The 25,750-nt window shown below is 39.1% G+C and overlaps 1 protein-coding gene across 1 annotated transcript in view; it reads left to right on the top strand.

The window, feature by feature from the left end:
* The first annotated feature begins 3,000 nt into the window (after nt 1–3,000).
* KNG1 (kininogen 1) overlaps nt 3,001–25,750 on the top strand; it is a 28,119-nt gene continuing 5,369 nt past the window's right edge. Inside the window, exons 1-7 of the mRNA XM_007195249.3 lie at nt 3,001–3,379; nt 5,624–5,734; nt 6,304–6,388; nt 9,691–9,863; nt 10,984–11,091; nt 20,722–20,806; nt 21,678–21,850. Coding sequence (XP_007195311.2) covers nt 3,188–3,379; nt 5,624–5,734; nt 6,304–6,388; nt 9,691–9,863; nt 10,984–11,091; nt 20,722–20,806; nt 21,678–21,850 — 927 coding nt within the window. The 5' untranslated portion in view covers nt 3,001–3,187. The remainder of the gene's footprint in view (nt 3,380–5,623; nt 5,735–6,303; nt 6,389–9,690; nt 9,864–10,983; nt 11,092–20,721; nt 20,807–21,677; nt 21,851–25,750) is intronic.

A 25,750-nucleotide genomic window follows, 5' to 3' on the forward strand; every position in this document is an offset into this window, starting at 1 on the left:
GTGATTGATCTGTGTGTTCCTGCAAAGCAGATTAGTCAATGGTGGTCTTGTGACCCCTTAACTTCTTTCTAGGAGAGAGCAGCAGCGATGATTGAGGCATTTTATTATTTCTTAGAGCCTTCGTGATGGTTCAGGAGTTTCAATTCTTAATTGACCCTCCCAGGGTCATCAATTTTAAGCCCGCTTGGAGCCAGCTGGTTAAAGCCACAGGACAGTTTGGAGTCATAAATCAAGGCATTAGTTTAAACTAACAGTCATGGATAAGATTATGTTGGACTTGATTTTTCTTCCTCTGCATTCCCTCACTTCCCTAGTTAGTAACTGTTTGAATCTGCTCTTTGGAACTCGGGGAAGGTCTAGGAGACTAAAGCCTTTTTACAAACAAGAGGCAGGCAGAGGACATGCGGTGGGGGTCTGGTCCTGGGAAGGCCCAAAGGGTGCTGTTCAGTTACAACTGGACTTGGCAGTGTATATAGGTGTATAACTGATAGGAAAGAGTGTGACTTTGAAGGACACTGATCTGAGTTCTAATCCCAGTCCCACAATTTACTAATTATAACAAACACTAAAGAAGCATTCATATACTTTTTAGCTATCATATGACAACAACAACAAAAATCTAGAAAAGGAGCAATCAATGGTGTATTGTCTAAACCTCTAGAACAATGTAAGATCCCTAAAGTAAGTAGGAATCCTTTCTTACCCCATTATTCACCTGTAGCAACTATTTGCCTATTATGAATGCATTTAATTGAAATGAATTGAGAGCATTCAATCCTATGTTTTCCAGGAAATAGTTTTAATAACTCAAGCAATATTTGTGAAAGGACTTAATAAAGATTATAAAACACTGCTCAAATGCTTCTGTGGGTTATTAAGCTATGTGTTTTTTTGGTCTTCCTGGATTTCACCTTTTTCCACTCCCTGTGTCCACGCCTTCATGGAGGAATGTGATTCTGCAGGGCTGGCATTCAGCAGGTGCCACCCTAGTTGTCTATGGCTGGCGACTCTTCTCACTGGTTGTCGTATCTGGTCTGATTGGTCAGTGCTTTTGTCATATTAGTTATTGAATACTTAGAGTGTCAACACTGTAGCTCCAGGAAATGAAGTCTAGCTGTCTTCCAAGGAGGAAAGGAAAATGGGTTGCCACCATTACTATTTTTTAGAGAAGAAAGATGAGGCCCAAAGACGTTTAATTCCTTTCTTAGGATCTTACAGTCAGTAAATTGTGGGTCTGGGATTACAACCCAGATCAGCCTCCTCCAAAGTCACATTCTTTGCTACTTGTTTTATTTCCTGTATACACTGCCAAGTCCTGTGTTTTTAAATTTTTTGTCAGTTTTATTGAGAAATAATTGACATACATCACTGTGTACGTTTGTGTTCTGCATGATGCTTTGATATACATAATTGTGAAATGTAGGTTTAGTTAACATCCATCATCTCATATAGATACAATTTTAAAAAAAAGAAAAAAATTCTTCTTGCGACGAGAACCCTTAGGATCTACTCTTAACGACTTTCCTATGTATCACACAGGAGTGTTAGCTATATAGTCACCATGCTGTGCATTACAGCCCTAGGACTTATTTATCTCATAACTGAAAGTTTGTGTCTGTTGAGCACCTTCCTCCAAGTCCGGTTTTTGAGTCTTCACTTGAAACATCACCATGATCAGCCTTGTATTCCTTTCTGAGTCCTCCTGGACCGTGAACCTTCGGTCACCTGCTCACTCTCCCAGCTTCAGCGTCTCCATTTTTGCACATCTCTCCTTCTTCCCAGCCTAAGAACTTACCTAAGTCTCTTTCACCTCTAGCTTTTTTATTCCTACACCACCCCCGACCCCGCCTCAATACACACACATACTGGAATCTACCTTCTGCCATCACCATGCACCTGAAACCACTTCAGTAAATCAGGCATTCTTAACCAGCCCACTCTAAATGTGTTTATAATTTATAAGAACTAATTACCAGGCCCTGTACATATCTTAACTCATTCACTCCTTAAAAAAAAAAAAAAAAACGCATGAAGATACTAGTCTACATTTAACAGAGGAGGAGACTGAAGCTCAGAAAGGTTATATGACCCTGACTTGCTCAGGATCACAGAGCAGTTAAGGAGCAGAGCTAGACTGGAATCAAGGTTGGATTGCTGTCAAGTGAAATGTTCCTGCCACTCCACTACAAGGCCACCATTTGGCCCACATTGACCCCTCTTTTCCAAGGGCTCTCAGGGAGACTGAATTGCCAAGCTAGAGACCCTATCAACAACAAAGAAGTCAAGCACCTTTTTGGTGGGGGAGAAGGATAAGACTTGAGGGCAAACATCTGCTAGGGGCTAGCCCTTGTCTTTAACCTACTCTTAGACCACCTCTCCCAGAAGAGTCTATCTTTCTCAGACAGGTGGCGGAGGCTTAGTAGTGAAAGACACCAAGCCAGAAGCAAGGCCTGGGGATGCAGGGCTTCACCCAACCCATCTCTTCTTATGCTTCTCCTCTCTCTCCTCCACCCTGGAGAGCATTTTCCTTTCTAGAACTAATGCAAGTGAGTGGAGAGAGGCTGGCTTGACCACAGACCAGAAAGGATGTCCATATTTTATTTTTAGTTGCACCAATATCCTGGTGTGGGACCCCCAGCACTCACTACGTTACTGTGCATGGGCTCCCCGGGCACGCAATATGATTGCTGGCAGCTTGCTTCTCTGCAGCTAGAGAAGTTAACATGCAGAGCAATTTTATTGAAAGGTGTCTGCACATTGTATCTACAGTTGCATTGTTGCCACATGCAGTGACCTTCATAAATGGCTTTGGGAAAGTCACAAGGGAATAACGGAGGTAGTTGGTGTTTTTTTCTCTTCATTAGAGTCTGCTCTGATTTGCTAGACAAAGTTGTGCAATCACCAGGAAATGTGCTCTGTGCTCCCACATGCTCCCCAAATGCAAACAAGCAGGTCAACAACCCCAGTGTTGTAATGTTTCAGCCTGAAATCTGCTTGGATTACCCAGCAGGGCCATTTGTCCTTTTGGAATAAGCAAATAGTGCATGGCAGCAGGAATTAGCCAGGCCCCCAGAGCACTGAGGCAGCAAGAGGAGAGCCCTGAGGAGATAGAGGCTGAAGATAGTTAAAATCAGCAACTTAATTGGCTCCCAATTCTTGGTGAAACTCCCAGAGGGAGACTTAAATCATGAAATTAATCACCATCCTTTTTCTTTGCTCCAGGCTGCTACCAAGTTTGTCCCAGGAGTCCTCGCAAGAAATCGACTGCAACGACCAGGATGTATTTAAAGCTGTGGACACTGCTCTGAAGAAATATAACAGTGGAAACAAAAGTGGCAACCAATTTGTATTGTACCGCGTAACTGAGGTCACCAGGACGGTGAGTGAGCTGTGTTTAACCTTGAGGTCATTGGGGATTTGTGCTGTCACTTGGAGCCCAGGCCTCACGCGCCTGCACACACCCACACACACACACACACACACACGCACCCTAATCACCAAAGAACTGATAATCAAAGGGAAGCTTACAGCTCTTAGAAAAGACCAACACCATTCTCTGGCCTGGGGGTGAAGGGAATGGTATGACTAGTCCTGGGTGATCAGAGCAGCATATCCTAGGGTGAAAAGAAACAAAGGTAGATGGAGAAATTTTAAAGGGACTGTGCAGAGTGGGAGAATCCAGGAACTCAGTCAGGCTGCAGCAAGAGGATTTACTGGGTGACCAGTCCTAGACAAAAATATGAAGACCTCCAGACCTCAGGTGGGAAGCGGGTTCTTAAAGGGGTACGTCTAACAAGTATGATATGATCTCACTTATGTGTGGAGTCTAAAAATTCAAACTCACAGGCACAGAAAGTAGAATGGCGATTGCCAGGGACTGGGAGGTGGGGGAAATGGGGAGACGCTGGTCAAAGGGTGTAAACTTTCAGTTATACGATGAATAGGTCCTGGGGATCTAATGTAGAGTGTGGTGATTATAGCTAATAATACTTTATTGTACACTTGAAATTTGTTGAAAGCCTGGATCTTAAGTATTCTCACCACAAAAATATAAATATGTGCGGTCATGGGTGTGTTAATTAGCTTGTTTGTGGTAATCATTGCACAATATACATGTATATCAATTCATCAGATTGTGCACCTTAAATATATACAATTTTTATTTGTCAATTATACCTCAGTTAAGCTAGGGGAAAGGGAAGGTTTGTCTAAGAGGAGTCAGAAATGAGATTAACTTGGTTCAACTGCATTGGACAAAATACCTACCATGAAGTCCGTATGGCTGAATGCATCTAGGTGACAGCCATGTTCTACTTGGTTTTTAGCATTTTTTTAAAATCACTGATTGATGCACTCAGGATGGAGACAAACCCTGACAGGGTGTGTGACTTCAAGAATTACAAATCTTTCAATTGTTTAAGTGAATTTCACTGTAAAACATTGTGTTTCTGTGATAGTTAAGCAATTGATTACTTTGGTGGAAAAAAACCCCACGTAGTTGATATGATAAGGAAAAAGGGAAAAGTCCAGTAGGTATGTTTTTGTTTGTTTGTTTTCTGAAAGTCCGGCCTTTCTGTTTAACAAACTCGTGCAGTCCTGTGAGTCCTAGTGTTCTCTAGTATGGTTGTAGTCTTTATTGGCAGACATCCATGGCAAATGTGGTTTTTTATTCTAAAATGTCCATAGAATCACTCTTTATCTCTACCTTGCTGTGTGGGGACTGCCTGTACCATGACCACTTAGGTTTTATTAAAATCTGAGACCTGGAAGGAACCTTGGAGTCTATCTTGTCTGATTCCATCATCTCCCAAATGCAAACACTGTGGAGAGAGCACTGCCTGGCGAGTCAGGAGACCTGCCATCCGGAGCTGGCTCTGCCTTTCCAAGGTGGGGAGGCTGCCTAAGGCATACACCATCTACCTGGGGCCTCCTTTCTCTCACCTGCAAACTGAGAAGATGGACAACATCCCCTCTGAGGTCCCTTGCTGTTCTGACACACCAGGACTTTGCATCTGAAGGCTCATCTAAGTCAGCACCTTTATACTTTAAAAGTTTAATTTATTATTTCATGTCATGCTATATTAAATAGAAAACAAAACAATGCCAATAAAAATACTAAAATTACCCATAATTATTCCCACCATCCAGATAATTGTTACTTTTTTTTTTTAATGAAAAAAGTCTTCTGGTTTGTTTTCTAACTGTAAAAATAATATGTTTGTTCAAAAAAAATAGACAATTCAGGAATGTTTGTTGAAAGAAGAAAGTGAAAGAGAACTGTACTCCCACCACTGAAAGACACACATTTTAACAGCTTTGCTGAATAATTTTCCAGACTTAAAAAAATTTTTTTAATATATGTTTACATATAAATTGGTTTCTACAAAAATGGGCTAAAACTATGGATCTACTTTGTAATTTAAATATATATATATTTATAAATAGTATATTGTGAACATTCTTCCAAGTAAATATTTATAAACTTTCAATATGTCTAATAAATGTTTTTGCCTTAATTGAATCAAATCAAGATCAAATATAACTGCACCAGATCCCACTCAAATGATTTGCTGTTGGGTCAGTTAGATGAACCCTACGTATCTTTGGTTGCTGTTTTTTTCAGGATGATCCCGACACGTTTTATTCCTTCAAGTACCAAATCAAGGAGGGCGACTGTCCTGTTCAAAGTGACAAAACCTGGCAGGATTGTGACTACGGTGACTCTGCACAAGCTGTGAGTGTGTTGACAGTTTCCGAGCCTCCAGTTTGCTCGGCCAAGTTTACCAAGGGCTGTCTTAACCTAACGCCTACCCTGCCCTGACACAGCACAGCTTCTTGTTGGGCCGTAAGTGAGGGAGAGTGTGATGGTACCTGCCAGGAAGCAAGCCACTCTCCCCACAGTCCAGGGAGCTACCTCTTCAATGTCAAAACCCTGGCTTCCTGTATGCAGTTTGAACACTGAAATTGAAAGGTAAATCAAGAGGACAGTTTAGCAGGCTGGTTCTCAGCCACTGTGTGCATCTTGATGAAACAGAAATATCTCCGGGGCTCAAAACAAAGATTCATACTCTAAAACCTCGCCATTTAAACTGCCTTTCCTCCAATATCTCACGAATACCAGTGGCTTGTATAAAATAATGATTAGGCTGCAAAACGTTCATTCTTGTGTCTCAAAACTCTGCTAGAAAAAAAAAAATCTTGACAAGGTTTTAAAAAGGAAAGCAGTATTTAGCAATAGTGCTAGGTGGATTTCATCTGAAAGATTAAGATAAATCTTTTTTTTTTTTTTTTTTTTCTTCTTAGGCTACAGGGGAATGCACAGCGACCGTGGCGAAGAGGGGGAATATGAAGTTCTCCGTGGCTACCCAGACCTGTCAGATTACTCCAGGTAGCTGCTGTGCCTGGTGGTGCTGCCCTGGGGAAAAATGAACCTCTTCTGTGTGGGACCAAAGACCCCTCTTTCCCGGAGGGCAGCAGTGGCGATACCACTCGCAGCCTTGCGGGGGCGCTGGAGGGGTGGAGCGGCAGAGTCCTGAGGTGGGGCGGGGCTCACGCCCCTCGGCGCTATCCTGATTCTCTTCCTCAAGAGCAGCATTGTATTAGGTGTGTGCAAAAGGATGAGAAGACACAGAACTGGCTTCAACTGTAGGCAGCGTCCTAGAGTGAGAGAAGCACAGGCTTTGAGGTCAGATCTGGCCTGGAATCTTTCAAAGCTCTCACCTTCTTGGCTTTCCTTTTCCTTACCTATAAAAGGAGATCACAGTAATTCCCACTTTGCACAATTGTTTAGAATGAAACTAGATGATACACCTGAAGATGTAATCATAATAAGGTATTAATGATAATCAAGGTAAAGGTAATAATAGCTAACATTTATTGAGCCCTTATTACCAGCCAGAGTTCTAATCACTTCATGTGTATTAACATATCTAATCCTCAGAACCACTCTACGAGGCAAATGTTAATATCCCCAGTTCACAGATGAGGAAACAGGCCCACGGCAGTCAAATATCTTGCCCAAGACCCCACAGCTAGCAGTTAGCAGAGTTGGTGGAATAGACCCTCCATAAACGATATTCCTTTAGAATCTAAGTATGGAGAAACTTATCAACAGATAACCACTGTTAGCTCCTTCCCTCTTGTGGCAGAGGTGCCACGTACAGAAGGATGGGCACGTCTAGGTGAAGTCAGTCACAAAAGCCATCCTGGAACTGGCCTTCTGCAAGATAACGTTTTTGTACGTGAGCTGCAGAACAGCATCTTCAGCTACACTATTGAACCCCACTGTAGTAGGGATCCTTCTATTCCAGCCTTAATCCTCTATATGGTACCCACAAAAACTACATCCCTTGAGTTTTCATTCCTGCAAGAAGTTGCATTCAAAGAAAACTAGTCCAAAACAGAAATCACAAGTAATTAAAATCTTTTGATAGGGGTAGCTTTTTATTATTTGGTTTAAGAACTCTATCTCGTAAGCACATTTTAACATTATCCAGAGCAGAGCACGTTATGTACCATGAGAGAAAAAGCTCTTTGCCACACCTTCAGAAATTAGTGCTAGGTCCACAATCTCTTCTCTGAAACCTTTTTGGCCAGATATGTTTCAGAATTCAAAATTTGAAACATTTTAATTTAAAAATCTCTCTGGAAATGTTGAGGCAGGGTGGAAAATCATTGTCACCCAGAAAAACTGAGTTTGCATCTTTCCCTGCTCGTCTCACCCTCAAAGGCTGCTCCATCGCTTCCCCTACACCAGTGGGAGCTGCCCTTGAGGTCAGGCAAACCAGCCTCTGGGCTTTTCTCCATCTCTCCCTTTCACCTCCTGTGTTCATCTTTTTTTGTTTTGTTTTCCCATCAGTAATTCTCTCATCTTTCCCATGTCATCCCCTCTAGTTTTTTTTTTTTTTTTTTAACAGAAACCATCTTAGAAACAATTTTATTCAAAGGGTCTGTATATTTTTCTCGGAAAAAATGTCAATATTATTTCAACAGTATTTATTTATTTATTTATTTCCCTCTAGTTTTTTAACTTTGCCCATTACCCTGATTCAACCTAACTTCTACAAGAAAAGGAGGGGGGAAAGCTATGAATATTCACACAGTATGTCATTTCCTGACACAAACTTATGGAGAGAATGCCGAGAAACAGTTGCAAGGGGGGTTGCGTTGAACTGCTGACTGGGGGATCTTACATCCTCGGGCTGTGAGAGCCCCGGAGCCAAGGGGCCCAGAACTCCGTCATTTCTTCCCCTTTTTGCCACATGTACTGCTACTGATCAGGGAGTCAGGGCTGTGTGTCATGAACAGTGGTGATTTAACACAGACTCTCTCCTTTTTAAAATATTTTACATCATTTTATTAAAACCCATTCGGTGGCTCCCCATTCTTACAGGGGACCATTTTTTTTTTTAATTTTTTTAAATTAATTAATTAACTTATTTAGTTTTGGCTGTGTTGGGTCTTCGTTTCTGCGCGAGGGCTTTCTCTAGTTGCGGCAAGTGGGGGCCACTCTTCATCGCGGTGCGCGGGCCTCTCACCATCGCGGCCTCTCTTGTTGCGGAGCACAGGCTCCAGACGCGCAGGCTCGGTAGTTGTGGCTCACGGGCCTAGTTGCTCCGCGGCATGTGGGATCTTCCCAGACCAGGGCTCGAACCCGTGTCCCCTGCATTGGCAGGCAGACTCCCAACCACTGCGCCACCAGGGAAGCCCCCAGGGGACCATTCTTAATTCACCTCAGAGGGTCTAGGAATGCCCAGAAGTGGAGAAGGTTGTGAGAATGTGCATCTTCCAGGAGAGGGCGCCATTGCTTACATTAGGGTCATCAAAGGAGCCTATGACCCAGGAAAATAGTTAGGAATGCCTGCCTAGAGAGCACAGCCCAGACTCCACAGCAGAGGCCTCTCTTCAGACTGCTCACACTTCAAACCACCCCTCCCTGCCTCCTGCTATAAGCTCTGGTTAAGATGTGTGTACACCACGGTCCCTGCCTCATCCTTCTTCCTCAGGAGCCGTCCCTCCCTTCTCCTCAGGCCTCACACCTTGCTTTGAGAGGTTGACCTTGACTGCTCTTCACCCTTCTTAGCTCAGCGTGTTCTCCTCAGGAAAGGCTTCCCTGGGCTCACTCTGGGCTCCTGCTTTTCCAGGCTCTTGCTGAATTACATTGAAATCATCCATCTCCAGTTCCGTCTCTCCCCCTTGACTTTGCCCAACTCCTTCATGGCAGTGACCATTACTAACGAATTAATGCATCTACACAGCCATGCTCAACACAGGGCATGTTATAGCAGGTGTGAAATACATGTTTGTTGGATTGAATGGATACAAAATGTATTACACCCTGCTCCCGGCTTCAAGGAGCTTTGGTTAACGCTGAAAAAGAAATAAAAATGCATCTGTAATATTTTAATTTTTATGAGGATAAATTCGTGTATCACTTCTGTAATTTAAAATGACTTTAAAATAAATTTAAAATAATTATGCACAATAGGATGCATATAAGATGTCCCTAAGTGAATGATAGGTCTTCCCTATCATTAAGTCTTGTGTTCTCTTTTTCTAGTGCATACTAGGACTTACTGGAAAGTTTGCTTATCAGGGCCTTCCAAATTATCTGACTTATTTAGGGCAATGTATGTGAATGCAGGTTTTGCTTGTTAACACTGCCCTTTTGCTTGCTCTTTCTTTGCCAAGCCGAGGGCCCCGTGGTGACAGCCCAGTACGACTGCCTTGGCTGCCTGCACCCCATATCAACCGAAAGCCCCGACTTGGAACCTGTTCTGAGACACGCCATTCAACACTTCAACAACAACACCAATCACCCCCACCTCTTTGACCTTAAAGAAGTAAAAAGGGCCCAAAGACAGGTTTGTTCTTTAATTTTTCCCATGTCATAGTATTGTTAAAATTTGTTAGATCTTTATGGTTTAGGGTTTCATTACCTAAAAAAAAACCTTTGGCCAGAGGAAAACATATGATTCCACAGGTGGTGGGGAGGAACTCTTTCATGTTCTCATACGACTAGCTCAGGAGGCAAAGGCTTTCTCTTCAGGCACAATGATTTGGATACTGCAGTATGTAAATGGGGAAAGGGAGCCTAATCAGACCCCTTCCTGGGAGATTTGTTTTTAATGAATGCGTGATCAGCATTGCATGTTCCCCTGGAGATGGTGAAATGGAAAAGTCATTCTGGCCTTAGGGTTTTAAGAAGACTCTCTCATCACCTAACTATTATGAGGCAAACATGGCCCCCCAATATTAAATTGTACCTAAAAAAGTTGGCAAAGCTTGCTGGGTACCCTCTAAATTATGGTTTCCGTTTCAGCAGAGAAAAAAGCAAATACTTGTAAATCTGGTCTTTCCGTTGCCTCAGTTCATGAAGACTTTACTGACAGCTGACTGGGCCCCTTGGATTTCAGCCTCTAATTATGAGGGACCCACTTTGGTCAGTAGCATTTCCTGCTTTTAATTGACCTTCTGACTTGCCTTCATGCAAGATGCATGCTCTACTCAGTTCTGTCCATATCCAGGTATCAGGGTGGGACCCAACCCAGAAAAAGCAGGAGAAATCTTACTGTCTGGCAGTCTGGGAACCTAAGCACCTCCTGGTCAAGGCCACTCCAGCTCCAAAGTTTTCTTTATCCATCTAGAAAAGCATTATTAATATTTTACAAAATTCAACAGATCATTTTTTCCCTGCTGCCTGGCAGAGGAAATATTGCTAGGTCTTACTTAAGGAAATACAGTAACTCCATCTATAAATTGCTTTTCATTTTCAGATGTGTAGCTGTGTGTGTGTCTGTTGTGTTGAAGGGTGTGAGAGTCATAACGTGCTCAATATTTATTCAGTAATGACTTTTGCCTAGTAATAATAATAGTTTGTATTTTTGAGCACTTATGAAATGTCAGGCAGTATTCTAAGCTCCTCCTAACACTGTGAATTATGTTTAAACTGCCCTTTAAATATTCAATCCAAAATCGTTTCAGGTGGTGGCTGGATGGAACTATGAAATTACTTACTCAATTGTGCAGACTAATTGTTCCAAGGAGAATTTTCTATTCTTAACTCCAGACTGCAAGTCCCTTTCAAATGGTGTAAGTAGGCGAAAATCTAATTATAAAGTTCTTAGCCTTTTGTGTCCAGTATTTACAGGTGTGGGAACTCTTAGCTGTGGAGAAAGACTCGGTCACTAAAATTTTTGATGACATACGCCAGTTCACATTCACTTTCACTTGGGACTCAACAGTTCACGTCACTGGTCAAGCTGCTTACCCAGCTGGTCAGAGTCTGTACATCTGGCAATAAGCACTTACAGATATAACCAGGGACTAGGAATAGCCTGAGACAAAATGATGCCACGGTCAAGTTTGTCTTTTCATGTCTTCATGCTTTCCTGTCTCCTTTCCTCCCCATGTGCTCAGTGTCCTTACAAGGCTCCCGAGCTCTACCCAGGACAATCCTTCACTTCCAACTTGTCTCTGCTTGTTGTCTCACCTTCCCTCCCCTACTTTTATCTTTACTAAGTACATCCTGCGTCTCTCTCCCTTAGTGACCCTTTCCGGGATGATATCTTATTACCTGAACCAAAATTATGTTAAAAGAGAGCATCTCAAGGTGGCAGGAGTTAGTGCATGTTAAGATGATAAGGCATGATGACCTTCCCAGGGCTATTTGCATTTTAGCAGAAGGCTGTGCTTTAAGCAAGGGGTGGCTGCGAGTCCCTTCATCTAGTCCAGGGGTCTCCAACCCCTGGGCCGTGGACCAGTACCGGTTTGAGGCCTGTTAGGAACCGGGCCACACAACAGGAGGGGAGCTGCGGGCGAGTGAGCAAAGCTTCATCTGCCGCTCCCCATGGCTCCCCATCGCTCCCCATGGCTCCCCATCGCTTGTGTTACTGCCTGAACCATCTCCCCCACCCCACCACCCCCTACCATCTGTGGAAAAATTGTCTTCCATGAAATCGGTCCCTAGTGCCAGAAAAGTTGAGGACCGCTGACCTAGTCATTCTACTTGTGAAAGTCCATTATATGGGAAGAAAATGAGAAATCCAGGCAGCAAGATGTTAATTTTGACTTTTTATTAATAGGAAAATGTTAGAAATAACATATTTTCAACATATGGAATGGTTAAGTAAATTACAGTATATCCATACAGTAGAATATGTGCCATTCAAATTATGTTTACAGAGATTTCAGTGACCTAGTAAAATGCTTACAGTATGTTAAGTAAAAAACGAAAAAAGCATGGTACAAAATTACACATACAGATTTACTCAGGTACATAAAGTAGATGTAAATATAAAAAGTGATGAAAAACAAATATGCCAAAATATAAAATATGGTTAACTTTCAGTTGGAACTATGGCTGCTTTCTCTGATTTTTTTATACTTTTTGGAACTCTTCAATACTTCCCAATGTTTCTAATCAAGTATGTGTTTGTTTCATAAATGGGGGGGAAAAAAGTAAAAAGGACACTATTAAGAGAGTGAAAAGACAATCCACAAAATGGGAGAAAATATATGCAAATCATGTATCTGAAAAGGGCTTAATATGTAAAATATATAAAAAACTTCTACAGTGCAACAGCAAAATTTTTAAATGGGCAAACGACTTAAATAGACATTTCTCTAAAGAAGACATACGAATGGCCAAAAAAGCACATGAAAAGATACTCAACATCATTAGCCATCAGGGGGAATGTAAATATAGACCACAAATGAGATGCTACTTCACACCTAGAGGATGGCTGTAATTTTTTTTTTTAAAGATTTATTTATTGATTTATTGATTGATTGCTATGTTGGGTCTTCGTTTCTGTGCTAGGGCTTTCTCTAGTTGCGGCGAGCGGGGGCCACTCTTCATCGTAGTGCGCAGGCCTCTCACTGTCGTGGCCCCTCTTGTTGCAGCGCACAGGCTCCAGACGCGCAGACCCAGTAGTTGTGGCTCACGGGCCTAGGTGCTCCGCGGCATGTGGGATCTTCCCAGACCAGGGCTCGAACCCGTGTCCCCTGCATTAGCAGGCAGATTCTCAACCACTGCGCCACCAGGGAAGCCCTGTAATTTTAAAAAATTGTAAAATACCAAGTATTGGGGAGAATGTGGAAAAACTGGAACTTTTGTACATTGCTGATGGAAATGTAAAATCATGCAGCCATTGTGGAGAACAGTATGGCAGTTCCTCAAAAAGTTAAATGTAGAATTACCATATGACCTAGCAATTATACTCCTAGATATATACCCCAAAGAATTTAAAACAGGGACTCAAAAAGATACTTATATGCCAATATTCACTGCAGCATGATTCACAATAGCCAAAGGTAGAAAACAACCCAAATGTTCATCAACAGAGGAATGCATAAACACAATGTGACATGTATATAACAATTCTTTAGCCATAGAAAGGGATGGAATTCTGATATATGCTACAACACGGATGAACCTTGAAAATGTTAAGTGAAATAAGCCAGACACAAAAGGACAACCAGTATATGATTTCACTTATATGAACTATCCAACATACACAAATTCATAGAGACAAAAAGTAGGTTAGAGTTTACCAGGGGCTGGGAAGAGGGAGAACGGGGATTTTTTGCCTAAGAATTTGTGTTTGGGGTGATGAAAACTATTGGAAATATAGTAGAGATGGTTGCACAGCACTGTGAATGTAATAAATGGCCCTGAATTATACACTTAAAAATGGTTATGATGGCAAATTTTATATTATATATATTTTACCAGAACTTAAAAAAATAGTATAAAAGAGAAGGAGAGAGAGAGAGGAACCCTCTAAACACATAGGTTCTAGCCACTATTTAATTTTGTCAGGTTGAGTTGAGTCTGGCCTTTTAAGCATCTATTAACATCTTCTGTTTTTATCCTTAGCCATTTGACGTTATATAGGCCTAAATGTTATCTAGCTTTAATCTTGCTGCATCTGTTTATAAACCCCCAGTTGAGTTTTCTCTTTGCAACACAGAGAGTTGCAAAGGCTGGTTGGAGTCACAAAGCCAATCAGATTTGGTATAACTTTTCTGAGCCTTCACTTCCTCATTTGTAAAATCGTGAAGAGTAATAGCACCTATATCACAGAGTTGTTACAGTAATTAAAGGACATGAAATATTTTGCCCACAATTGGTGAGATTTAAGGCCTTGCTATTCAAAGTGTGGTCCACGGACCAGAAGCATTAGCATCACCAGGGAGCTTCTTAGCAAAGTAGAATTTCAACTCCACCCATTGCTACTGAATCAGAATCTGCATATTAACAAGGTTCTCAGGTGATTCATCTGCACATTAAAGTTTGGAAAGCACTGATTTAAGGGTTTTCCTATGTAGTTCTCAGGGCATGTTGCACCTTAGAAGCGCTACCCTAGATTTAAAAAACACCTATTCCCAGATCATTCCCCCAGACATTATGATTTTTTTTTTTTTTAGTTGCAGTGTCCAACAGTGTACATACTGAACATTTAAGTCTTATTTTTTTTACTTATTTTTGGCTGTATTGGGTCTTCGTTTCTGTGCGAGGGCTTTCTCTAGCTGCGGCTAGCGGGGGCCACTCTTCATCGCAGTGCGCAGGCCTCTCACTGTCGCGGCCCCTCTTGTTGCAGCGCACAGGCTCCAAACGCACAGGCTCAGTAATTGTGGCTCACGGGTGTATCTGATCCGCGGCACGTGGGATCCTCCCAGACCAGGGCTCGAACCCGTATCCCCCACATCAGCAGGCAGATTCTCAACCACTGTGCCACCAGGGAAACCCTAAGTCTTTTTTTTTTTTTTTAACATTTTTATTGGAGTATAATTGCTTTACAATGTTGTGTTAGTTTCTGCTTTATAACAAAGTGAATCAGTTATACGTATACATATATCCCCATATCTCTTCCCTCTTGTGTCTCCCTCCCTCCCACCCTCCCTATCCCACCCTTCTAGCTGGTCACAAAGCACCGAGCTGATCTCCCTGTGCTATGCGACTGCTTCCCACTAGCTATCTATTTTACATTTGGTAGTATATATAAGTCCATGCCACGCTCTCACGTTGTCCCAGCTTACCCGTACCCCTCCCCATGTCCTCAAGTCCATTCTCTAGTAGGTCTGCGTCTTTATTCCCGTATCGCCCCTAGGTTCTTCATGATCTTTTTTTTTTTTTTTAAGATTCCATATATATGTGTTAGCATACGGTATTTGTTTTTCTCTTTCTGACTTACTTCACTCTGTATGACAGACTCTAGGTCCATCCACCTCACTACAAATAACTCAATTTCGTTTCTTTTTATGGCTGAGTAATATTCCATTGTATATATGTGCCACATCTTCTTTATCCATTCATCTGTTGATGGACAATTAGGTTGCTTCCATGTCCTGGCTATTGTAAATAGAGCTGCAATGAACGTTGTGGTACATGACTCTTTTTGAATTATGGTTTTCTCAGGGTATATGCCCAGTAGTGGGATTGCTGGGTCATATGGTAGCTCTATTTTTAGTTTTTTAAGGAACCTCCATACTGTTCTCCATAGTGGCTGTATCAATTTACATTCCCACCAACAGTGTATGAGGGTTCCCTTTTCTCCACACCCTCTCCAGCATTTATTGTTTGTAGATTTTTTGATGATGGCCATTCTGACCGGTGTGAGATGATATCACATTGTAGTTTTGATTTGCATTTCTCTAATGATTAATGATGTTGAGCATTCTTTCATGTGTTTGTTGGCAATCTGTATATCTTCTTTGGAGAAATGTCTATTTAGGTCTTCTGCCCATTTTTGGATTGGGTTGTTTGTTTTTTTGATATTGAGCTGCATGAGCTGCTTGTAAATTTTAGAGATTAATCCTTTGTCAGTTGCTTCATTTGCAAATATTTTCTCCCATTCTGAGGGTTGTTTTTTCGTCTTGTTTATGGTTTCCTTTGCTGTGCAAAAGCTTTTAAGTTTCATTAGGTCCCATTTGTTTATTTTTGTTTTTATTTCCATTTCTCTAGGAGGTGGGTCAAAAAGGATCTTGCTGTGATTTATGTCATAGAGTATTCTGCCTATGTTTTCCTCTAAGAGTTTGATAGTGTCTGGCCTTACATGTAGGTCTTTAATGCATTTTGAGTTTATTTTTGTGTATGGTGTTAGGGAGTGTTCTAATGTCATTCTTTTACATGTAGCTGTCCAGTTTTCCCAGCACCACTTATTGAAGAGGCTGCCTTTTCTCCATTGTATATTCTTGCCTCCTTTATCAAAGATAAGGTGACCATATGTGCGTGGGTTTATCTCTGGGCTTTCTATCCTGTTCCATTGATCTATATTTCTGTTTTTGTGCCAGTACCATACCAGATATTCTGATTTAATTGGTCTGGGGTGAGTCCCTGGAGTCGGATGATCTAACAGTTTCTCAGGTAAACCAAATGTGCTAATAATACTGAGAAATTCTAAGCTATCTCCAGCATCCTTCTCCCCATCCAAAATTAAGGTACTATAAGTGTGGTATTCCCTGTATCTTTAAAAAACATGACTTTTTTTTTTTAACATCTTTATTGGAGTACATTTCTTATATATGTGTTCTTTTATTGGAAATATACATTTATAGAAAGCTTCAAGACAATGCAGAAACAAAGAAAAAAAATAATGTTGCACCACACACCCAAACACCAAAAGTCATCTGAATGTATTTCCCTCTTGTCTGTTTTGGTGGGGAATATGGGCAATTTTGAGTGATTTTTTTTTTTTTGTCTTTTTGTAGTTGTAATTATTTTACATGCTACATTTTTTTCACCTAAGAATTCTTCTATGTCATTAGAACTCTTGATAAACTTTTAAAATATCTTTTAATATCCTAGTGAAGATGCCATAGATTATTTTTTTAATTACTTTCCTATTTTTGGTCATTTGTTCAAAATCCACCAAGAAAATGGGTTGTTTCCATTTTTATTATAATTAATAACTCACCAAACATCTTTTAGAATAAAGCTATTTCTGTTTGGCTTTTTTTTTTTCTCAGAATAAAGTCCTGGCTTTACACATAGTATAAAATTGTATGAAAGCTCTTAAAACTCTTGATATATATATAGGTTAACTGCTAAATGCACCAATTTACATTCCATCAGCAATGTTTACCCTTGATAGAATTCAGTATTTTTTTAACTCAGCTAATTTCATAGACAAAAACATTTTTAGTTTTTATTTTCTCAATCAACAACATAGTTAATATGCATTTATTTAAGCATTATATTTTCATACATTCATTAGAAATTTATGGGTTGAATTTATGAATTGTCTTCTATATCCTTTGCCCATTTCTTTTTGGGATAAATCTTAATGACTTAGAAATAGTATTTATATTTTAAAGGTATCAGTGTTTTGTCATATTTTCTCATTTATTTACTTTTTAGTTTTCATTATGGTATTTCTGACTTACAAATAGTTTTTGTTTATAGGTGACCAAATCTATCAATATTTTCCTTTTGAATCTTTCTACAACTTGCTCAGCAGTCAATATATATGTTTTTTTTTCTAGTTTGTCTATGGTCAGTATTTTTAAATATAGCTTTTGAAACTATATGGAATTAATTTTGATGTATCTTGTGAGGTATCTAACTTGAGTTTTTCAAGAGAATAACCAGATACCTTAACAGTCTTTCCTTCCACAAAATTTGCAACAAACTTTATCCCGTAATAATTTCTTACAAAAAATCTGTTCTCTGTTTTTGTACCAACACTACCATATTTGAACAGCCATAGCTTCATAGTATGTTTGAATACATGATTTATTATTCTAGTGTTTATATCTTTAAAACCAATCTTAGAGGAGGTTTGAAAGAAAAACTTACACTGTCACATAGATTGGAGTTGCATTACATTTCTAAATTAATTTGAGGAATTGGTATATGTACTATATTTAGTCTTTTTAGTCAAGAACTTGGTATATACCTCTATGTAGTCAAGTTTTATTCTATACTTCTAAAGTTGTGTGATTTTCTTAAATATATTCAGAACAATGCTCACTAAAGTTATTACTAGGTTTTGTTTTGTTGTTTTTGGTTATTGCTATTAGGAATTAAATCCTTTTTTTTTCTTTTCCTTTCATTCTCTTTTTTTTTTTTTTTAAAGATCCTTACTTCACTATCTTTTTTTTTTTTTTTTTTTGGACTTTATATATTCATTTATTTATTTATTTTTAGCTGTGTTGGGTCTTCGTTTCTGTGTGAGGGCTTTCTCTAGTTGCGGCGAGTGGGGGCCACTCTTCATCGCGGTGCGCGGGCCTCTCACTATCGCGGCCTCTCTTGTTGCGGAGCACAGGCTCCAGACGCGCAGGCTCAGCAGTTGTGGCTCACGGGCCTAGTTGCTCCGCGGCATGTGGGATCTTCCCAGACCAGGGCTCGAACCCATGTCCCCTGCATTGGCAGGCAGATTCTCAACCACTGCGCCACCAGGGAAGCCCCTCATTCTCTTTTAAATAAGTTATTGTTATATACAAATGTATACATTTTGATTCACTTACCTTATATCCAGAAACTTTATTGAACTCTCTGATTAACTCTAATGTCTTTTCATTGATTCTTTTGATTTTTCTAGATCTATAATAATACCTTATGCAAATAATACTATCTCCTCTTTTCCAATGTTTATTTTTTTGTTTCATGTCTCAATGAATTGACCCAAATTTTCAGAGATATTTTTTGAAATAGTGGTGATCACACAAATTCATGTTTTATTCCTGATTTTATTGAGAAAGCCTCTAGAATTTTGTAGTTATGTATAATATTGCTATGGGATCCAGGTAGATAGTCTTCCTCATGTTAAGGAAACATCCTTACATTCCTCCTCTTTAAAGAGCTTTGTTTTGTTTTTAAATAAGGAATTGGTGTTGAATTTAGCACATGCTTTAGAATATGTATTGAAATGTCATATTTTTCTAATTTAATCTATGCTGTTTTGACAACTTTCCTAATAGTAATCTTTAGATTCCTAAACTAAACTCTACTTGTTTAGTGTTAATTATTCTTTAAATATGCATTTGGATTCTATTTCTAGTTTAGTTAAGAAGTCTACATATACATTTATAAGTGAAAGTGGTGTAACAGTTTTCTGGGTGTGTGTTTGTGTGTGCATTCTATTTTTTAAGGTTTTGGTATCCAGAATATACTTTTATAGAATGATTGGGTAGTTTTTCTGTATTCAGAAATGGTTTACATAGCATGGAAATACAGTATATATTTCTTTAAGTTTTAAAATTATTCATCTATAAAACATCTATGCTGTTTGGAGGTGAAAAATGGGATGTAAATTGAGAGTAATAATAGCATTCTCCATTTCTTCTTTAGTCATTGGTCCATTCAAGTTTTCTTCTTGTTCTTAAGACAGTGTTGGTTATTTATAGTTTTCCAGAAAAGTGTCTTTCTTTGAGATTTAAATTAGCATACACTTGTTCATAATATTCTCTTATATTTTTACATTTCTCTGTATCCTTTGTTAGATTTCCTTTTTTATGCATTTGATTTTTTTTCCTTACCCCACGAATGATTATTTGGATTTATTTATTAATGCTAGTGCTTTCTGTTTTCTAATTCACCGGTTTTGCTTTTATTTTTATTGTTTCCTCCTTCTTGTTTTCCTTAAGGCTGTTTATTGTTCTTCTTATTCTAACTTCTTGAGATAAACATTGAGGTTGGGGTTGTTTTGTTTATTTTTGCCTCTCTTTTTAAATCGTGGAAGTGTATAAAGCCAGGAGTTAACTCTGAGTGCTGCCCTGGCAACATGTGGAATTCTCGTTTTTCTCAGTTTGTTTTTTATTATTTTCCTTATCAAGGAAGATTTTAGTTAGGAAAGTGTGTTTATTTTTCCAAGTACTTTTTGTTTGTTTATTTGTTTAAACTTATGTTATTAATTTTTAGGGAGGTTTTTTGTTTCATTGTGGTGCTGAGGTCAAAGAACATGGCCTGTATTGTTTTCAATTTGCAAAATTTATTGAGACTTTCTTGTAACCTAGTATAAAAGCAATTAGAAATATTATTTGCATCGTACTTATGAGAGTATCATTTTAAATCGTGTGTATCATGTGAGAATACCATTTCAACAAATCTTTATTATGTTATTCAAGTCCTCTATGACCTTATTTATTTTTTATACATTTTGCCTGTTGTATAATAGTTATATATTGGAGTTTCCCAGCACAATTATTTTTATCCATTTCTATTTATATATGTTTTCTGCTTTACGCATTTTGATTCCATGCCTTTAGATAAAAATAAAATTATCTTTCTTTTACCTTTATGAGTTGTTACCTTGAATTTTACTTTGTCCAGTATTAATAAGACCCTAGCTCCTTTTTTGTTCATATTTGCTTCTTGTGGCTTTGCTCATCCATTATATTTAATCTTTCTTTATCTTTTTTATTATATGCTATTATTCTTGAAGATGTAGTACATTGATTTTGGTTTTAACCTAATCTGAAAGTCCTTGTCTTGCTAAAAGAAAATGTTACCCATTCACTTGTATGGCTATTATTTCTACATTAGATATTCTTGTCATCTTTTTTCATGTTTCTGTGTGTTTGTGTGTATGTATTTGTTGTTGGTGTTGGTGCTGCTTTTTCATTGTTTCTTATTCTGTCTTTTGAAAATAGACTATGTTTTGTTTTTTTCTATGTGATGATTTGCAAAGTCAACATCCTATTTTTAATTTTACTAGTTGTTTAAAGATTCTTAAAAACGTTTTTAATTTATGCTCTTATATGCTTTTTAAAAACCAGAATATCGGTGAATGTACAGATAAAGCATACGTGGATATCCAGCTAAGAATTGCTTCCTTCTCGCAGAAATGTGACCTTTATCCAGGTACAGGATAATACATGTTGGTGCTCACGCTGGTCCCAGACAACTGGCTAAATCTTTCCATAGATATTGTGCTTTGGTTCCCATGATATGCCACAAAATCTACATGACCCACAGACCTTACTAGGAACACTGTGCCCCATCTCTGCCCCGCTGTGCTGCAGCAGGTGAAGCTGAGATTGCTCGGCAAGTAGCAGAAGGGAATATGGTGACAGAAGGGAAAATTTATGTTTTCTGGGCAAAGCTAGCCTTCAGATATGTCAGCTGGTCTTTCTTGTATACAAGCTGTCCCTGCATCAGATATTGTGAATTGGGGAAGCCGTATCTCATTTTTAACTACTCAGAATAAAATCCTTTCAATTAAAGTTTTTTTCCCTTGCATGTTATAATGTGGAGAAAGGGCGATAGTGCAAGTTTAAGGTCAAGTCAGTATTTCTTATACCAAGAGTTGGCTTTTCTCATATTTGGAAGATAGTTGTATACATTGTACAATATAAAGCATTATGGAAGTTGCCTGCTCACCAGAATCATAGGATTTAAATTTTTCCCACTAGAAAATCGTTCCTTTACGTTAAGCATTGCTTTGTACAGTTTCCATTAAAAATGCAAAAAGTTAAGAAAAGTGCAGCCTATTGATTGTCACTAACACCTTCTGATTGAAAGTTTCCCTAAACACACTTGGCTCTTAGGAGAGGAAAAGAGGAGAGACAGTAAGTTGGAGGTGTGACAGGCAACCTCCACCCACTCACTGCTGGGCCTTGGGCTGCCACGTGGCCCTCTATAAACGGATGCTGGATCACATGTGGGAAAGGTACAATTCTAGGCTAGATGGCTCCTTCAGTGCACACGCTGATATAAAACCTGCCTCTTTCAGTGGAAGATTTTGTACAACCACCCACCAGGATTTGCGCTGGCTGCCCCAGACCTATACCTGTTGACAGCCCAGAGCTGGAGGAACCTCTGGATCATTCCATCGCAAAGCTTAATGTAGAGAATAATGGAACCTTCTATTTCAAGATTGACACTGTGAAAAAAGCAACAGTGCAGGTCTGTAAATTATGCTACAAAAATAGTGATTATCTATTGCAAATTGCTTACTAATTTTGCCACTAATCTTGGCTCTGGATTGGGAAACAGTACACCTGGTGAATGGGATTTGGTAGACTTGAATTTCAGGTCCCAACCTCGCTGCATGCTTGGTGTGTGATCTTGGACAAGTCATTTAAAATATTGTCTCTTTTATCCGTAAAGGACTAACAGTGAGGGTTAAAGAAGATAATGTATGTCAATCACTTTTCAAAATCTAAAGTGCTATATAAATATTAGCAATGATTATATATATAATTAATAAAATTCAGGGCTAGGAAAAGCAAGACTTATCCTCTGCCTTTCTAGACTCATCTCTCATTATAACATCACTTAATGCCTTGCGCTCAGTCACATCAGCCAATCGTCCCCCAGGCTCTCTTCACACATTCATCTTCATGTCATTTGTTCCCTGCCTGGGGTGTCATTCTCTCCTACAAATGTACCCTCTGGGGATTCATCTCTCCGTCCATGCCTGTCAATAGAGGATAAGGAGTATCCTGGTCTGGAGGTCAGGAGACTCAGCTCTGCCACAGCATCGACCACTTACATCCCAGGTGATCCTGGGCCGTCATTCAGACTCACACAGCATCTGTAAAATGAGTGGCTGGATTAGAAGAGCCCAAATCCCTTCCAACTCCAATAACCTATGACCGATATATTCATGGACAATTCCTTTTATGGAACCTCAAAACGGGCTTCCCTAAATACAAGCTAAAAAAAGTAATCAAAGTAGAACCAAACTCCTATAGCAAACCAAGATGATTTTTATAATCTATCAATACGAAGAAAATCTCACCAAAAAAATGTTTATAATTCTGGCTAAGTAATTGAATTTCTAGAAATCTAAAATAGAAAGAGTCTTTAAATACAATGATATTCATTGCAGCTCTAACTACAAAAGCAAAAAAAAATAAATAAACCATAAAAATGATCAGTAATATAGACACGATCAGATAATGTCTGGTGTATTTGTACAATGGAATATTAAGCAGCAATTTTAAATCATCTTTGTGAGGAGTTCTTGATGTGGAAAATGCTTATGTTATAATATGCAGTGAGAAAACAGGCCATACACGGGGAACTATATTCAATATTCTGTGATAAAGCATAATGGAAAAGAATATGAGAAAGAATGTATATATATGTATAATGGAATCATTTTGCTATACAGCAGAAATTAACACAACATTATAAATCAGCTATACTTCAGTAAAAAAAAAAAAGAGGCCATGAACTTGAATAAACATTCTGTACTCAGTTGTGTTATTTAAAAAAGTATAGGGACTTCCGTGGCGGTCCAGTGGTTAAGATGCCGTGCTTCCACTACAGATGGCACGGGTTCAATCCCTGGTCGGGGAACTAAGATCCTGCATGCCACACTGTGCAGCCTAAAGAAAGAAATAAATAAAAACCAAAAATAAAACAGTACAGGAAACAATACTGAAAAGAAACAAATACCTCAGATTATTCATAGTGGTAGCTTTTAGGTAATGGCACAATGGGCTGTTTATTTTCATCTTTCTTGTTTCCTGTAGTAGTTTTATAACTGGGGGAAAAAAGGACCTAAACAAACTGTATTAAAATAAAACTGACACTTGATCTCTCTCCTACTCGGGCACTTATTCCTGTCCCGGTCGGTCGCTAACTCCTCTCCCTGATTTCACTGACACGTGACCCACATTAGGCTTACTTGAAGGAGTTACCAATCCGTACTACTCCTGTCTTTGTCAGCTTTTCTTCTCACTCTGTATTTCTGCTTTTCTGTGAAATTCCTTTATTCCTAAGGATGCAGGAACAGTCTCGTACTCCACCATATATTGCATGTCAGAGAGTTACTGTCAGGAGAGAACCATTCATTCTCAAGCGTGAATATCTAGTCTTGGTAGTCACAGTTCTTTCTGTAAATTAGTCAACACACTAGAAAGGGTGTGTGTTTGTTTACGCTAAGGGTGCAAAGGGAACCACAATAGATTATGCTACGAATTGAAAGGGAATGACATCCCTTCACTTGCCAAATTAATCAGGAATATTGTGAGAATTTCAAATTTACTTTTACGAGGTGACTCTTTACTGATTTTTGCATGTAAAGAGAGCAGTTCGGTTACTCAAGGCAGCCTTAGTGGAAGCAGCCAATTTATTATTATTGGAAATCAACTTACCATAATGAATTTGCAATAGCCAATCTCCAAGTGACCAATTTGCCAAATTGCTAGATTTGTTTTACAATTTTAGTCTTGCCTTGGCTTTGCGTGTTTAGTCCTATTTGGGTGCATGTCCATTCCAGGTTGGTTTCATATTTCAGATACCAAACATTTCTTAAATCCTTCGTTTGCACATGTGAATGGTTGCGATTTCTATTATATACTGTTTATTTTGCTGTGTCCCTACTGCCGCTGTCCCCGCTGCTGTCAATGTCCCTCCCTGCCTCTGCACAGAGGAACACACTTCAAGGATCTGTGTGTGCACATTAGGATTTTTCCTTTGACAAAGTCCTAGAAATGTCAAGGAATACGTGGATGTCTAAGACGTATGATGCAAATTGACAAATCACCAAGTGATTTGCAATTATGCCAATTTACATTCACACCGCCTGGGTGTAAGACACTGGTTGATGGTCTTGATCTGAATTATATTCCTGCCATCAGTGATTGAAGATGCATGTTTCCCACACCTGGCCGACACCAGGTGTCATCGCTGTTTCTCATCTTTGCCAACACGCAAGGTTAAAAATGATGTTGCATTGTTTTTTAACGTACGTATCCTTGGTTATTAATGAAGGTAAACTTTTTTTCAGGATTAATGACCATTTTAACTTCTCCAAAAGATCTGGTCATGTCCTTTGTCCAGTTTTTTAGTGTTGGGCTTTCTATGTTTAAGAATATTGACCCTACATCATATTCTTCCCAGTTTGCCTTTTTACTTTACTTATGGTGACTTTTGAGAATCAGTTTTCATTTTTGTCTAGTCAAATTTAGACCTTTTTTCCTTCCTCCTGGTTCTTTCCTCTGCTTTTCACCTACAAAAAGCCTTCATCATCCTGAGAACTGATGAATGTTTATTATATCTTTCTAGTTTATTACTTTAATTTAAATGTTTTAATGCACTTGGAACTTATATTGCTACATAGTGTTCTCTACCTTAAAAACAAAACTTGGGCAGGATGGGCTTAAACAGGGAAGACTTCTGATAAGAATGGCAATATGGATGCGATCTTGAGGCCCTCGAACAGAAGATGTTATTAGGTCTACTTTATTCCTCCCCTCTGGACCCTGAATAGTGTTGAGCCAACAGCTGTAGTTTGTGTCATATATTGTCAGCTTTCTTAGGTGACATCACATTGATCAACTGTAATGTCAAACAAACTGGATTAAAGTATACTCTGAAATAAGCAACAAAATTCATGATCACCAAAGTATAGACTCTAAAACGCTTTTCGAACCTTTCTGCCCAACTTATACATATCTGGAGTTTTAAAAGTTAATTATCAAATTTTTCCTAAAAATTTAACTGTGCTTACCTAGCAAAATGATGCCAGAAAATGTAGAGGAGGAGTTTAGTTCTTCCTGTGACTCTTTGCTCTCCTCATCCTCCTCCCACCATAATTTCTCCATGCTTTTAGAAAACATAAAGAGATCGGAAAGACTGTTATGATTTGCTTTTACAAAAATGGGATTATACTATCACCCTATAACTTTATTTTTTCAATAATGGTCAACCCTCCAGGTCAACAGATATATGTGATATATTCTTTCTGATAGCTACTTAATATTAAACACACACACACACACACAGTGTTAGTCTGCTTAGGCGACCATAACAAAATACCATAGACTAGGTGACAAACAACAGCAGTTTATT

This window comes from Balaenoptera acutorostrata, chromosome 4, assembly GCF_949987535.1.
Source record: "Balaenoptera acutorostrata chromosome 4, mBalAcu1.1, whole genome shotgun sequence".
Lineage (NCBI taxonomy): Eukaryota > Metazoa > Chordata > Mammalia > Artiodactyla > Balaenopteridae > Balaenoptera > Balaenoptera acutorostrata.